Raw genomic sequence first — 17,374 nt, 5'->3', positions numbered from 1 at the left:
CCATGCGAGGAAAAGCACGCAATGTGCATGTTAATGTGAAACTATAATAATAACAATTATAATAAAGGCATATAATTTTTTGTCTTAAAAAAAACATTTAAAAATCGAGAATCGAATTGAATCGTGACATCAGAATCGAAAATGTAATCGAATCGAGGATTTGGAGAATCGTGACACCCCTAATAAAGAGAATAAAATGGGTCCAAGAATGGAGCCCTGAGGGACTCCACATACAAGAGATGCTGTAGAAGACACAAATTCCCCAAGACGTACCGAGAAAGTCCTTTCGCCCAGATAAGATCTAAACCACTGTAATGCGGCACCCTTTATACCAACACAATGCTCAAGGCGAGAGATTAGAATATTGTGATCTATGGTGTCAAATGCAGCGGTAAGATCTAATAGCATAAGAAGAGCATAGTTACCTGCATCAGTGGCCATTAATAAATCATTATAAACTTTTAACAGGGCCGTTTCTGTGCTGTGAAGTGATTTAAAACCAGATTGATAAATGTCTTGCAAGCCATGTAAGTCTAGAAAGGACAGTAATTGTTTAAAAACTACTTTTTCCAATGTTTTGGAAAGAAACAGGAGTTTCAAAATGGGTCTGAAATTGGCAAGAACCGATGAATCCAGGTTAGATTTTTTCATCAGGGGTTCCACTATTGCGTGTTTGAAATGTAAGGGTACAATTCCATTAATGAGACTACTATTTACAATAATTTGTATTCTAGGGCCAAGGGTTTCAAAAACCCTTTTTATGAAAACTGGGGAGATAATGTCTGAGGGACAAACAGATGGGTTCATTGTGTCAATGATGTCTTTTAAACCAGCAAGAGACACTGGCTCAAACTGACTAAAAACAAAAGAGCACACAGAAAAAGAAGACATATCAGCATAAGGGTGAACAATTTTGCCTCTATCAGTCACAATCTTGTCAATAAAAAACTGCAAAAAGTTTTCACATGTCTCTTTGGAAAATTCCAAACTCATTTGTTGAGATGTATTTAAAACAGAATTAATAGTGTTGAACAGAACGCGAGGTTTGTGAGAATTATTTGCGATGACATTTGAGAAAAACTTTGACTTTTCCATTTTTACAGTTTTTTGATATTTAAACAAGCTGTCTTTCAAGATATCAGATGAAACCTGCAGCCGATCTTTTTTCCACTGGTGTTCAGCTCTCCTACTCATGCCTAGCAGAACGGGTAATGTCATTTAGCCATGGTTCAGATTTTGGCTTAGCACGAATAGTCCTGAAAGGGGCAGCAATGTCCAGTGCATTCTCACAAGAGGTATACAATAATGATGTTAACTCATCAGTATTATACTGCTGCGTGGACACTGAGAAGGCCATATTTGTGCTATTAAAAACATCAGTAAACAGTTCTGCAGTTAAAGAGTTAAACGAGTGACAGCGACGAGCAGGGGCAGATGGTTTAGTACTACAGGAACAAGAAATCTCGAATAACACAGGCATGTGGTCAGAAAAAGTAGCATCACAAACATTCATATTGTTAACAGGTAAACCACACAATAAAACCAGGTCTAAAGTGTGTCCGTGCTCATGTGTAGAGCTAGTCACAAAGTTAAATGACTCCGTGAGATTTAAGAAGTCTTTAACCAATGGCTTGGAGGGACAACAGATATGGATGTTAAAATCTTCAACAATTAGAATTCTGTCATACTTCGGCATGATTTCAGCCAGAAAATCTGAAAAGTCGTTTATGAAGTCTTTGTGGTATTTGGGAGGACGATAGATCACAGCGCATAGCACTGGGTCAGGTTGATTCAGCTCAAATACAATCCGCTCAAAGCTTGAGTAGAAGTTGCACATCACACGCCGGCATTTTAATTTTTCCTTAAAAACAATCGCAATTCCTCCACCTCGTCCTGTAAGTCATGGAGAGTTTAAAAAGGTACAGATTAAAGGTAAAACCTCTGAAAAGGGGCTTAACTCACCCTCATTCATCTAGGTTTCAGTCACGCACATTAGATCCAAGTTATTTGAGGTACAAAAGTCATTTAAGATAAAGGTTTTGTTTACCAGCGATCTGGCGTTTACCAAAGCAATCCTGGCCGGAGCTGGGTTATTTGTTATCCGGGGCTCACGATCCAACACCCGTAAGCACGTTGTGTTAACTCCACCTCTCCGAAAGCGGGGAGACAATGAACGGGGAGCCCTGGAGTCCTTGTCGGCGTTGACCACCGATACCAGCTAGGTGTAAACAGGATCCAAAGAACGCATGGAAATATAGTTGCAGCTGTCCATCTGATACTCCGCTAATATTCTACGGAGATTGCGGGAAACTGCCAGCCGAGTTTTGATTTTTATCAGCAGGCCGCCACGTTTCCCCCGACGTTTATGTCTCCTTTTCTTCCGAGTAGGAAACGGCGTTCCGCAGATATATGCAGGTAATTCGTGCAAACACGATTAGGGCTAGAGACAACCTGCCACACACACACCGGCGCCATCTTGACTTGTCAAGAATTTTGAGATCTCTTGGATTAACATTTTACCTTTATGCAGATGACACTCAGATATACATACACACTAAGCCTAATGACAATGTGCCTGTTGATTTTATTACCACTTGTATTTCTAAAAGATTGGATGACACAATGTTTTAACAGTGAAAAAACTGAGGTTATGCTTATTGGTACACCACACCAATTACGTAAAGCTGGGTTGGTTACTTTGCCAGACCTGCCAACCTTGGAAATTTTTTTTGAGTACAGTATTCAATTCAATTCAATTTTATTTATATAGCGCTTTTCACAAAAGTCAATTGTTTCAAAGCAGCTTTACCAGGGTTGCTGCAGGTTTCACCAAGTCAAATTTAAGACTTTTTAAGACCTTTTTAAGACCATTATGAGTGAAATTTAAGACCAACGCGACACAATGTGTGTGTTGCTAACAAGGCTGTTTCTAAATCCAAAGGCTGTAGCCTCCAGAGGTCGCATTTGTAGGCTGCATACGTCATTAAGATTAGCAGATTAAGTCAAGGGAGTAAACACGCATGGAGCAGTGAGGTAAACAAAAGCTTCCTAAGTGAAAACTGTGTAACACTAAAGTTGACTCGTTGTTGGTGGCTCGGGACTCGACTGCCTGACTGTTTAAGTTGATTTTCAATAAAGCAGTGTTGATTTTTTTAGCTTCTGGGTCCTCTGTTTCAGTACCTGGCAAATGCTCAGGTAAGCCACGGGTTAGTTGGTTAAATAAACACAGAAAAGATTTTTGCTTATAAAATTTACCATTAAACGGCTCTTCGTGGTTGTTGTGTGTTGCTTACAAGGCCTTTCTAAATCTGAAGGCTGTAGCCTCCAGAGGTCGCATTTGTAGGCTGCATACCGTGTCATCAAGATTAGCAGATTAAAGTCAAGGGGGTAAACGCGCATGGAGCAGTGAGCTAAACAAAAGCTTCCTAAGTGAAAACTGTGTAACACTAACTCGAGACTCGACAGCCTGGCTGTTTACGTTGATTTTCAATAAGCAGTGTTGATTTTTTCACTTCTGGGTCCTCTGTTTCAGAATCTGGCAAATGCTCAGGTAAGCCACAGGCTAGTTGGTTAAATTAACACAGAAAAGATTTTTGCTTATAAAAAAAACTGCATTTAAGGTTTGTTTCTCGCCAAACCTACAGTATACAGTCAGAACACAACACCTGAAATATAGCTTATGGCATGAATTGCGTGGATTCTAATAGCCTACATTTGTATCCTCTTTAAAAAATAATGATTAAAAACTGGATTAAAGTGTGATTCAGTGACACGCGAATTGCAGAACTTTTCTTTTTAGAAGCCCGCCCATCAAACACTTTCTGCCTCCTTCACTGATTAGTTCTACAGCATTTTAAATTACCATTTTATTTTTGCGGACAATGCTAAACGGAGGTAAGAAATTTAAGACTTGGGTTAATTAAATTTAAGACCTAGGATGAAAATCTGGCCGTTTTTAAGACTTTTTATGGCCTTAAAATTAACTTTATGAATTTGAGACTTTTTAAGACCCCGCGGGAACCCTGTTTACATAAATAGGTTTCAGTAGCATCTGAAAACAGTAGCATCGGCCGAAAGGACAGAACACGAGTTTTTAACATATAATTTAACACATGCACGCGCACACACACACCTCTTGGTAACTTTCAAGGTAACATGCTGCACATTGCACTCACTTTTTTCCCCATCCTCCCATAATCTGCTTTAAAAATAATTATAAATGTGAATAAAATCATGTTTAACTAAATTTGCCATACATGGTGATTAATAACATTATTAATGTTAAATACTGTATTCTCCAAAGTTTAGCATGTCTGCACAAACACTGTTAAAAGTGATATTACTGTTAAATAGTGGGAGATGGTTAACCCACAAATGACATTCTGTTATCATTTACTCAACCTCATATTGTGTCTAACCTTCATGATTTCTTTCTGAGTAAAACACACACAAAAAAATTGAGAAAAAAATTGTTGTTTTTCCCTGACTAGCAAAAAATACAATGGAGTGGGGACCAGACACTGTGGTTATCAACACTCTTTAAAATAACTTGTGTATCACACAATAAAGAAACTCATAAATGTTTGGATGGTCTGTTCTATTATGTAAACTATGACTGAATTACATGTTTTAAGTTAACTATCCCTTTAAGACAGTATTTTAGATTTAAATTCAACCATAACTGTGACAGTAGTGCTGTTAACTGTATGTCTGTCTGTAATTTATTGTAGCTTTGTTTACAGTGCAGTACAGTAAGGCATAGGCACCTATCACGTGGGCGCTCGAGACACGAGATATTCTCAATTTATAAAACTTTATTTGATGTGGTTTGTATATGACGTTTTATTTTATTGACAATTATCAAGAGCGCGTTATTTCAGAACGCACTTAATCCGCTTCACTCGGATGTCAGGTGGATTCCCTTCACTGAGAGTGAACTTTCCGTTTTTATTTGACTAAAACTGGATGATCTGCCCCATGGTAAAATCATTGTACTTTTTCGTAAGCGCTCAATTATAAATGATGCTCATTTACAAATCAGAAGTAATGTTAGCGCATCTTGCGGTCAAGTGCACGTTATGAAATGGAGCCCGCGCGACCGTCGACTATATAGGATTAAGCTAATGCATTATTTGCACATCCACCCTGACCAGTTTACCTTAGCGGGTCAGACGTCTTGACTCTCCGTTGAAAAAGATGGTCAGAAACTGCGGGTGGAGGAAGGAGATCACGCTGGATTTTGTGATTCCATCGATAGCAGACTCTTGTTACTGATTGGCCATACGACTTGTCAATCATCCCCACTTTCTATGTGGGGGATGAGCCCAGTGCTATGATTGGACATATTTTTCTTTTTTCTGTTGCTTCTTTTGAGTACTTCACGCGGCAAAGGGCGTCATCAGGTTTTTGCGTAGTTTAGAGTGACAAATCGTACCACCATACTTGAAGGTCAAAATGAGTACCTGCTACGCAAAATACGTACAGGTTGGCAGGTCTGCTTTGCCCATTGATGGTTCAGTTATGGAATTTAAACCAAAATTGAAGAATCTGGGCGTATTTTCGATTCTAGTTTAACATTTGAACCTCATATTAAAAACAATGTTAGAACATCCTTCTTTCATCTTAGAAATATTGCGAGATTACGTCCGATGCTGTCTTTCCCTGTTGCTGAGAGGTTGATAAACACTTTTGTGTTTACCAGGATTGATTATTGTAATGCCTTGCTGGCAGGGGTATCTAAAGCTACTTTAAACAGATTGCAGGTAGTGCAAAATTCAGCTGCTAGAATCCTTACTAGAACTAGCATGAGTGACCATATTACCCCGGTTCTGGAGTCTTTACATTGGCTCCCTGTTGGTTTTAGAGTTGATTTTAAAATTTTGATGCTTACTTACAAGGCTTTGCATGGATTGGCACCTTAATATTTGAGCTTTTAATTCCATATATTCCATCACGTGACCTTCGCTCTTCTGAAACTGGCCTTTTAACTGTTCCTTTAACTGGTTTAAGATCAATGGGCGACAGGGCTATTTCTTCATTGGCTCCAAAACTATGGAACTACTTACCTATTGAGATAAGGCAAGCTAATATTCTTAGCATATTTAAATCTTGCCTTAAAACTCATTTATTTAGGTTAGCTTTTAAATGAACATTTCTATTTTATTCCTTTATTTATGGTTTTATTTGTTGTTGCATTGTTTTATATATATGTGTATTATTTGTATATTGTTGTTCAGGGTACCCCCAGGATCCTCCAAATGAAATTCAAGGCTTTTTAAGACCTTTTTAATACCATTTCAAATGAAATTCAATGCCAACTCCGTTCCCATTCTGACAGAAGTATGAGCGAAAATGTCAAATCTGTATTCATTTTGAACGCTAGAAAATAATTATGTACAAGTGGGCTGAATTAAATAAAACATTTTATTTAAATTATCTGTTATATTTAATACATACGCAACAGCGTAACACATTTGATTTGTAATAAACAAAAATAAACAAATAGATTTTAACTTATTAAACACTACAGCCTTCGCAGCTCTGCTGCCTTGTTTGCAATTTTTTCGCTCAGGCTCTCAAGTTGTGTCAACTTCTGCTTGTGGCTTCTTCTCAACGCATTTGACTTGGCAATTAGCTCTGCCATTTTGCTGCCTTGTTTGCCCTCAGCCTCTTCTGCCATCTTGTCTGCATCACTCCTCAGATGCTCCGCAACTTCCTGGATGGTCTGTCTTGTCTTTTTAAGCTGCTCCAATTCCTGTTCAATCACCATTCTTCTTTGACTATGTGCTTGAGATTCTTTTTTCTTTCGTTCACTTTCAAGATGCATCCTGTACCTCACCCTTGCTGATGTGACTGAAGATAGGAGCTCTGGTGTAAGGGGCACCTTGGTAACACCCCCATGCATGGACACGTAATCGCACACAACTCTTTGTGCAATGACAGTGTCCTCTTGGATATTACAAGTTTCTACTTGTTTATTGATAGAGAAGCCCCTCTCCACCGTAGCCTGCCCATGGGAGAGGAGCAGAAGGTTTTTGATGAAAGCCCAGAGTTGTGGGTAGGGCTGACTTATATATGAATGGAGAAACACATCCAGCCTCTTCTCGAGGGGCTTGAAAGACAAGAAATTTTCATTCCTCACCTCCAGAGCCAACAATTGTGAAAATTGCTGAATGATCAGATCACCTAAAGAATTAGTGAAAGAAAAAACACTCACATATATATATAATACAATCAAACGTACATGTGTTTCTTTTGTAAATTGTATGCCTATTGTCAGGACTTCATATTATGTACCTGTAGCAACTCCATCTAACTGCTTGTCCTGAAGAAACCTTTTGACTAGACACTTCATCTGGCCCTGACACAATTCTGGATCTGAATACATCACGGTTGGGTTAAGACAAGTCATTTGTCTTACAGTTGGGAATTTCAAAGGGCTCTTCTCTTGAATCTTCTTCACAATTTTGGACAGACCCTCCATGCATTCCTTTCTGAACTGGAGGACAGAAAGCTCCTCTGTGGATCTACTCTGCTGCTTACGTTCCTAAGGATGAATGGGGACTAAATTAAATAAATAGCTTCCTCTCCCTCCTCTTTCCTTCTAGCTAATCCAGTGAGGGGCTGAGTAGACCAGACAACAGGGACACCAGGAACAGCCTGGTCACACATTATGTATCCTAAATACCTTTATTGCAGCCTCAGCTCCAATGCCAATATCAACAGCCCTTAGATGAACCCTGGACTGCAAGTCACTAACATCAAGCCGGACCAAATGCTGAGGTGTGGCATCATTGAGAAGTTCTTGTTTAATGAATCGCCTCAGCAAACTCTATGAAAAGACAAAGATATACATATTTGAGAATACAAAATATTTTATAATACAAAATAAGCCCTCTAATTTTATAATGTTTCCTTTCTTAAGTATTAATAAAGGAGCATTTCACCCGTAGAAACATTAATCATTATTGAAAGTGTGTCATATTTGTAGTCAAAATGTAACATACATTTAGAATTTGGTGCCTATTTGACAGAGAAAAGGGGTGTTTGAACTCTCACGCCCTTGACAAAGATATTGCACTTCCTTCTTTCAATGATGCAAAATGATGATTTTTACATCATTGAAAGAAGGAAGTGCAACACTGAAATCTGTATTTCTCCTGTCTCAGCGGCAACTGAGGAAATGTTGCATGACCATTCAAAAACATGACTGGAGTTCTAACTATACAAAGCTTAATGCAAATGGGTGAAGTGTCCCTTTAAATGACCCTGATTTCTCTGACTATTCAAAATATTTGCATTTTCAATTAATTCAGTCTTAGCTGTAGTCTTAGCATAACTGTGAACGAGAGGAGATTTTAAAATCACTATGACAATAAAATGAGAAGATTCACCACACCTTCAGCAGTTCAGCCAAGTCATTACCAATGAAAGGCAGCACAGGCTCATCAGTCTGGTATCTGGTGAGGAAAGGTGTTACACTTCGACACACTGCCATGAAAAAGTGAAGCTTTGCCAGAATGAGAGGGTCTTTGGTTGCCGCCTCAATGGTATCATAGGAGGATGTCCCAGGGTTGGGAAGCTTTTTGTTGCTGACAGCCTCAACATACTTCATCATGTCTGGCCAGATGACAAGGGCCCTCTCCACCACAGGGAGATTCTCGACCCAGCGATGACCACAAAAAGGCAAAGCAAAAATTTTGGACTTTGTGAGATTACAGAAATCCTCCCTTCTTGCTGGTACATTGTGGAAAATTGTATGCAGAGCTCTTAGGAACTTCTCCATATGCCAGTCGGTGAATCCACATTTGACAGCATTATGGAGAGTATGCAGGCCACAACTCCCCACCACTGCCAGCTGAGCACCCCCAAAATGCTCTGCATGCTCCTGCTGCAGCATCTCAAAAAAACGCCAATTAACATTGGGTCCATCCATAGACACAGAGACCATCTTCCTCAAGTCAAGGTCACATACACACTCCTAAAAGACAAAAAGCAAATTTTAAACAAACACATATTATATAGCCTACATAATAGACCAACTCTGGTTACAACATGTGACATGTTAACAAAGTAATTTGTTCTAGGGGGTACTGGGGCATTATCCCCCATGAGACAATTGTTATGATTTAAACGTAAATTAAGCATTCTGGTGCATAAAAGCGGTATTACAACTTCCCGTAAAAACTTGTCAGGAAAGCGTCTTTATTAGTTAAATATTAACTCGTTATTGAAGAGATAACATGCCAATGGCGGTGAAAGTGTTAAACAATGTCTGTCACAAATAACTACAATTTATTTTGAAGCAATATTCTCATCAGCTTTTACATACTTAAATCTGCTTAATTGTGATTTTTACATCAGGTCGTTATTTACATGTATAAAGAAAATTTTTAAACATTTTATGTTTAAACAAATAATATAAAAAAACAATATTAAAACCAACAGGTGGCGACAAGTGACCTTCTAATAAATGAATCATTGAGTCATTCGTTAAAATTCGTTCAAAATGCTGAATCATTCAAAAACAAAACACAGAACTTAAGAAATTGCTTTTCTTTCATCGGTGAAATAAACCGATATTGTGTCTAAATTGTAAGTGACTACATATTAACTATAGGCTACTTGTTTATTAAACTATACATTCAATGTAACATTTGCAATTATGATATTATAGAACATATCATATATTATTTAAACAAATAAATAAATAAAAAAACAACATTTTTAAAATTCAGAATAAAAACTTACTTTGAAATGTTTGAGCAGGTCCACCGCCGTTGCATGACCCATAAACTGCGAGCCGAAGTACCGTGACTGTACGTGGTCGTCCACCCAGTAACGAATATGAAGGTCCAACTGCTTACTTTTAGTTATCTTATTGAGACTCTCGTCAAACATGACCACAAACCCGCTGGTCATATTGACCTGGTCAGTCAGTTCTTTAGTTATAAAGGGAGCCAACCCGAATTTAGTAATATATGCAGTTTTGTTGCTTCCACACGAAAATGTAGCGGCAACCTCGGAGTCAGGAAACATGGTTTTAAACATCTCTGCAATGTTCTCATTCGATGTATAAGAGTGGTGCTCAGAGATTGTTTTAAGGACCCACATCACCTCTGCCCGCAGTGTGGGTGTCGAGCCACAGTAAGATACGATGTTCCTTGGCTGTGGTGGCAATGCTTCTAATGTAGAAACATTTTCATTATTGATAACCACAGTTGTTTCAGTAACCGAAGAAGAGGTTTGCGGGGCACAGAACTGCACAATTGGTGCCTGGCGCTGGCGAGCAGTACTACACGCGGTGTGTTTGGCACCCTTCATATGGGAGTCTAGGGCCGTAACACCCATCTTGCCAGCTTAAAAGATTTCCGGCACCAACAGCAATATGCTTCGCGGTCATTTCCTGGCACAGGCTTGACCCAAACGTAATCCGGATTCCTTGGCCACAGCGGATTAAACCGACACTTTCCCATTTTAGCAGCAAACTAGGCTAGCTACAATCTTGTTCTTTACCTCGCTAGTCTAGTAACCATAGTAACGGCTGTCGGCTGCGCACTTTCGCGCTTTCTGCTATGACGTGGAGCGCGAGGTCCACTTTACGCTGCATACATTTTTTATTAGACTACATTAGTAACAGTTAATTTTATAACAGTATGAACTTAATATTAATAAAGGCAAAAAATATAAGACCATTTTAATAAAATCCAAGACTTTGTATACCAAATTCAAGGCTTTTAAGGCCTTAATTTGAGATTTTCAAATTTAAGACTTTTTCAATGCTTTTAAGACCCCGCGGGTACCCTGGTTGTTGTTCAGCGCTTTGAGATTTACATTTAAAGGTGCTATAGAAAATAAAGGTTTTTATTATTATTATTACCCGTTCAATGTAAGTAAAGAGAAGAAATTCTAAGCTTACAAAGAAAAGCCAGATCATTGGCAGAGGTCATTTGACAACAATGAGGACATATTTATGAATAAAGACATTGATTTTGATTAATAAAACACATTAAATCGTACTTACTTAAGCCCAACTGTTTGTTTTTGTGTACTATTGACAACTGTCCCTGCATCCAAAACCGTATACTGTGAAGTACCTACTCATCAATCTATAATATTCAGTGTTTTCCACACATTGACTTTACTTGTGAGGGCCGCCCAGGTATATTAATAAGCGCCCAAGTATATCTGGCATCAAATTTAGTCTTTTTTTGTTCTTCCGTGATTATGATACTCTTTAATAATTACATTTTGCATGCGAGCAATTCGTGTCTCTACCGATGAGTTTGGTTTGCGTTCGCGTGCTCTCCGTGTCACACCCAATTCATTGAGAAACAAAGCAAGCTCTGTGTTACATTGTATCCTTCCATGTTTCTGAACTTGAGCCAAGTTTTACCATTAGAGGTCTTCACTGAGGACGCGTATGGTTACGGGTTTATATTTTAAATGGTCAGTCGGGTCCGGGTCGGTCCTAATTTAATTCGGGTCCCAAGTCTGATTAATATTGTGTGTAAAACCCGAGTCGATCAGAGAACGGCCGTAAGCACTACCGCGCTAAAGCTCGTGTGCAGTTTTAACGTTTCTTTCCCCCATTTTTATAATATTATTATTGATAAACCACATCTTTTCTAAAATCTAAAAAGTTTGCACAGAGATGGTAGCAAAAAAGCAATGCTTATGTCAAGACCATTGCACTAAACGAGCAAAGCTCAAGCTGACTCAAGATATAAAAAACACAAAGCTGTAATGTAATTTGAAAGCCAATGTTGACTTTAGTGCAAGAGAGAGAGCGAGTGAGTGAGTGAGAGAGAGCATCGCGACGGTTCGCTTTCAAGTATGTTGTTTAATATGTTTCTCTGCAGTTTATATGAATGAACACGAGGATTAATGAACTGGACGAGACAGAGTGAGGGAACAACGCGTATTCACTATCATACACAATAAGCATAAATATGTTGTTTAATGTTTCTCTGAAGTTTCAAATGAAAACGAGGAGTTACAAGATAGAGAGTGAGAGACTGACAGAAACGTGAATGTGAATCACAATTAGGGATGTTCACATTGACCGTTTAACCGTTTACCGAAGGTAAGAATTTATGACCGATTAACATGATCAGTTAAAATAAAAAAATATTTGTTAATACATGGTGCGTGTCGCCATGAGCCGACAGACATTTCGCCACTTTTCTATCTTTAATTTGTGAATGTCCTGTAAATGACACAAATGATTGCTGCCCTGACAGTCTGATAAAGTAATCATTTGTATGAGAAATCATTTGTTTGCGTGTTTGGAGACCTCATGAATTACAAACACAATCATCTGTATTTGTGTGTCTTACCGAGACAGTTGATGGTAAGTGCAGTTGTTTGTGTATCTGATAGAGTGTGTAGCTAACACACACATTTTGGTCGAGTACTCGAATGTGGCATCGATGATCGATCACGAAAACGATGATCATGTGGGTATATTTATTTATTATTGTGGATATGGCGCATTTGGATGTCTGGTTAGTGTTACAAGCGCATGTGGTAGTAAAGACTGGGTCTGGTGATGCGTGTTTGAAGTATAATTAATTAGTTACATTTATATAGCGCTTTTCCAGTGCTCAAAGCGCTTTACATATGAATGGGGGAATCTCCTCAACCACCACCAATGTGCAGCATCCACCTGGATGATGCGACGGCAGCCATATTGCGCCAGAACGCCCACCACACACCAGCTTATTAGTGGAGAGGAGACCGAGTGATATAGCCAATTAGTATGAGGGATGATTAGTAGGCCAATGGGCAAGTTTGGCCAGGATGCCGGGGCACACCCCTACTCTTTTTCGAAGGACATCCTGGGATTTTTAATGACCACAGAGAGTCAGGACCTCGGTTTAACGTCTCATCCGAAAGACGGTGCTTTTTTTGACAGTATAGTGTCCCCGTCACTATACTGGGGCATTAGGACCCACACAGACCACAGGGTGAGCACCCCCTGCTGGTCTCACTAACACCACTACCAGCAGCAACCTGGTTTTCCCAGGTGGTCTCCCATCCAAGTACTAACCAGGCTCAGCCCTGCTTAGCTTCAGTGGGCAAGCTGTCTTGGGCTACAGGGTAATATGGCTGCTGGCCATATGTATGACATATATGACATCAATAACATTACCATGCGTGATTAAAAATTAAACAGATAATTCCGCGCGATCGTGCCGCAGCAACCCGCCGATCTGTGCAATGCGCGGCAGCCCACGAAGCCGGCCACAACTCACATCACTGTGGCACTATGGTTTAAAAGGATGCCGTGATTTTCGGAAATACAGTCAGTCAGGTGCAAAATGTACAGCGCCGTCAAAAGTTCAATGGGTTATCATCTCATATTTAAACATCAAATGTCAAGAGGTACCAGATAGCCATACGAGCATTTACATTACATCTTGACTGAGGTAAGAGGACGACACGACACAGCTAAACACTAAAATGATAGCAAAACACTTAAAGCTGCTTAATGTTATTAAAGTTATGATTTGACTGGACATATTTAAAAGTGCACTGTTTATGATGCACATCCACAAAGGGAGTAAAACTTTCTTTCTTTTTTTAGATAACTTAGTTGAAAACTTAGTTGAAGTCTTTTTTATGCAGATAGATGCACGTTGTACATTTATGTTGTATAAAGGCTTAATATTATGCAGTGTGTGTCATATAGAAAGCGCTTCGGTTTGTGTTTATTAACCCTTTAGTTTCACTTCATCACGCAGCTTTTCCTGTTAGAAGTTTCTGTTAAAAACATTTAATTCATTAAAAATCTAGTATGTGTTCATTGTTCTGTCATAGTTTCTTCAAAATTAAGTTTTATTTGAGTGTTTTTAATAAAACTATTTTCCTTTTGACCATGACGTGTATGCCCCTCCCCTTTGATTGCCCCGCCCCCAGTTAATCGAGTACTCATTCTTCAGACCTATGGATTAATCTAAATGAAAAAAAGACATATATGCACATCCCTAGTTAAAGCATATTAAAAACACCACGAAGACATATAAGTAATAATAAAAACTTGATTTCCACCACAGGGGGACTTTAAGAACCTGTTTACACGTACATGGTTATTATGGTTATAGACATTTCCCTACATTTGCGCCCTTTGTTTACACGCAAACGGAGAATTCACCTCTGAAACAGATTTATTCTAAAAACTCTGGCCAAAGTGGATATTTTGAAAACCTTTGTTTGCACGCTTGCATGTAAACTGAGACAAACAGATGTTTAGGCAGCCAACGTCACAGTATGCGCCAGAGCTCGCACCTACGTCAAAAGTGTGACCTATCTTTACATGTGACTGCTACTCTGAACGCTTCCATGATCACATTTATGTTCGCGCAAACTCATTTTGTGTGTTTGCAAATACAACTGCTCCATTATGTCAAGGAGCAGAGACGAATGAGTGCTCAGAGGTCAGCAATTTTACACTTGTTCAATTTCACGCAGTGCTACAAGAACTTAATTCTAATTTCGAATCGCTCTCACAGTACTTTGATATCATCAAAAACACCTATTGCAGCAACTTCTCCATCCAACACGAAGAACCAGTTCGCATCACCACCAGTGATTGACCTACAGGTTTGGCATGCTCTTGATGGCATATATACACGGGTACATGAATAAATGAACACTTTTCTGAAAACTGAAATGTGTGCACAATGTTATTTTTGAAACCGGAGAAATTGAAATATCCGTTTATGAAAATAGTGTAAACGTGGCCTAAATGAAAATATCTTAATCACATCTGTGTCGTACTGCTCAATACCACAAACTAATATACTGAATTGCCTATCAGCATGTGTAAAGAATCACATTAACACTTACACAGAAAGTCCCTCATGAATTTTAAAACAGAAATGTTATTACTTAATTAAAGGGATACTCCACTTTTTTTCAAAAATATGCACATTTTCCAGCTCCCCTAGAGTTAAAAATTTGATTTTTACCATTTTGTAATCCATTCAGCTGATCTCCGACATTACGCCCGAAAAAAATCCCCAGCTATTGAAAGTTACCAAGGGCACTTGGTGTGTGTGTGTGTGTGTGTGTGTTTTATGTGTGTTTTGTAGGGGTGGCACGGTTCACAAAACCCTCGGTTCGGTTCGCATCACGGTTTTATGGCCACGGTTCTCGGTTCAGTACGGTTCTTGTTGTTATTTTTTTCTTTTCATTTTTAACACTCCAGAAATGTATTCTTATTAATGTATTAATTATCCATAATTTAGGATACATCATTAAAAAAGTTATATCATGTAATCATGCACAAACTGAATTTGACTTTAAGCACATTATTGGGACCATCCCTGAGGAAAGCCAGGTGAGATTTTGATACAGCAAGAGCAGTGTTTCCCATACATAGGCTCTACTTGGGCGGTGCGCCCAGGTAAATTGCGACCCGCCCAGGTAAAAAAAATCACTTTACGAATTTCCGTATTTTCTGAACTCGACTGGATGACCCGTGTTTTGGAGAGAGAGAGAGAGAGAGAGAGAGAGAGAGAGAGAGAGAGAGAGAGAGAGAGAGAGAGAGAGAGAGAGCGCTCGCGCGCGCGAGAGAGAGAGAGAGTGGTGGGGGTCGGGTGACCGTGAAGATGATGCACGCGTCATAAACTCATCATCCAGCGCGGCAATTTGGATCAACTGCAGCAGCACATACGGAGCAGCCAGGGAACACACTGCGACCAAAGTGGTCGCATATGCTTATGTGCATATGTGTTTATAGCATCTAAGTTGGCTTCATTTTGCGTGCAAGCACGTTGTGTCTCCGTTCACGTGCTCTCTGTTTCTCAATGAATTGGGCGCGACGCGAAGCAACCTCAGTGTCACATTGTATCCTTTCATGTTTCTGAACTTGAGCAGAGTTTTACCAGGACGCGGGACCCGTACGGTTCCGGGTTTATATTTTAAATGGTCAGATGGGTCCGGGTCGGTCCTAGTTCATTACTTCGGGTCCCAAGTCTGATTAATATTGTGTGTAAAAACCCGAGTCGATCGGAGAACGGCCGTGAGCGCTACCGCGCTAAAGCTCGAGTGCTGTTTTAGCGTGCCTCCAGTTTCTATGGCGATAGCAACTGGCTCTTGTTACGACCACGTGCCGCTTCATTTTCTTTATCCCATTTTTTTATAATATTACTATTAATAGACAATATCTTTACTAAAATCTAAACAGTTTGCACAGAGATTGTAGCAAAAAGCAGTGCTAATACGGAATGAGCAAAGCTCTAGCTGACTCAGGATATAAAAAACGCAAAGCTGTAATGTAAAGTCTGTCATCGGGACAGCAAGTAAACTTTTAAATCTGAAATAATTAGTGGATTAAGCTTTTTTTAATCGGCAAAAGAGAAATAGAAAGCAGAAGCAGTAAAAGTGCATCTTATAGAAGTTATTAACATTATAACATCAGTCACATTTATAATCTAAAGACCTGCACTGTCTATATAGGCTATAGTATACATAGTATTGTATATAATTGAGTTTGATAAAAGAGGTCATCAAATTGCTTCATATATCAGTGCAAAAACAGTAAGTGTTTTCGTGGTGCTTTGACAAACAGTGTCAGCTTTGTTTATGGCAAAAAAAAGTTTGGGTGGTTAGATTAATGAACTATAATGTGAAATTAATATTAATGTTTTATAAATCAAAGTTTTGTGTTGTGTCACACATTATTAGTTCTTTGTTACATGTATAGTAGACCATTTTTTGTCGGTGGATAATAATGATTGCCCTTTTCACCAGCTACCACCACAAGTAAATTTCAGATCTGTGGGAAACACTGAAGAGGGAAGACATAGACGATTTCAACATGCTTTTCATTTATTTGGCAATAAAGAGAATGTGTATTGCCATCTAAATGATTTTATCAAAATGCCAACTTCAGTGTAGCTCTTAGATTTATCACTGAGAGGCTGCTTAAATACTGCAGAGAGAATATGTAAACGAGAAAGAAACATAACGTTTACACCTGTAATATTTAATCCGTCTCTTTTGTCCACTTTTTACTACTTCTGTCCTGATTACTTTGAGGGGCAATTTATGAAATAAGATGGCGCAACTTTCACACGCTAGCAAAATGAAACTACGCGGAAATCAGCCGCTTTCGTTTTATCAATGAAAGGCTAAAAATAGCGCTTTATCAAAATGCCAACTTCAGTGTAGCTCTTAGATTTATCACTGAGAGGCTGCTTAAATACTGCAGAGAGAATATGTGAACGAGAGAGAAACATAACGTTTACACCTGTAATATTTAATCCGTCTCTTTTGTCCACTTTTTACTACTTCTGTCCTGATTACTTTGAGGGGCAATTTATGAAATAAGATCGCGCAACTTTCACACGCTAGCAAAATGAAACTA

The 17,374-nt window shown here is 39.0% G+C and overlaps 1 protein-coding gene and 1 pseudogene across 1 annotated transcript; both read right to left on the bottom strand.

The window, feature by feature from the left end:
• Positions 1-6,263: 6,263 nt before the first annotated feature.
• Positions 6,264-10,733, bottom strand: LOC135768438 (uncharacterized). Its single transcript, XM_065277662.1, has 4 exons — positions 8,399-10,733; positions 7,688-7,831; positions 7,297-7,546; positions 6,264-7,185 (listed from the first exon to the last, which is right to left on the bottom strand). The coding sequence occupies exons 1-4, from the start codon at positions 8,948-8,950 to the stop codon at positions 6,524-6,526; spliced, it is 1,608 nt and encodes a 535-aa protein (XP_065133734.1). The 5' UTR covers positions 8,951-10,733; the 3' UTR covers positions 6,264-6,523.
• Positions 10,734-13,001: 2,268 nt separating this feature from the next.
• LOC135769221 (5S ribosomal RNA) lies at positions 13,002-13,118 on the bottom strand (annotated as a pseudogene).
• Between the last annotated feature and the right edge of the window lie 4,256 nt (positions 13,119-17,374).

This window comes from Paramisgurnus dabryanus, chromosome 3 (genome assembly GCF_030506205.2).
Source record: "Paramisgurnus dabryanus chromosome 3, PD_genome_1.1, whole genome shotgun sequence".
NCBI classification, from domain to species: domain Eukaryota; kingdom Metazoa; phylum Chordata; class Actinopteri; order Cypriniformes; family Cobitidae; genus Paramisgurnus; species Paramisgurnus dabryanus.
This window is presented reverse-complemented; position numbering and strand designations above follow the sequence as displayed.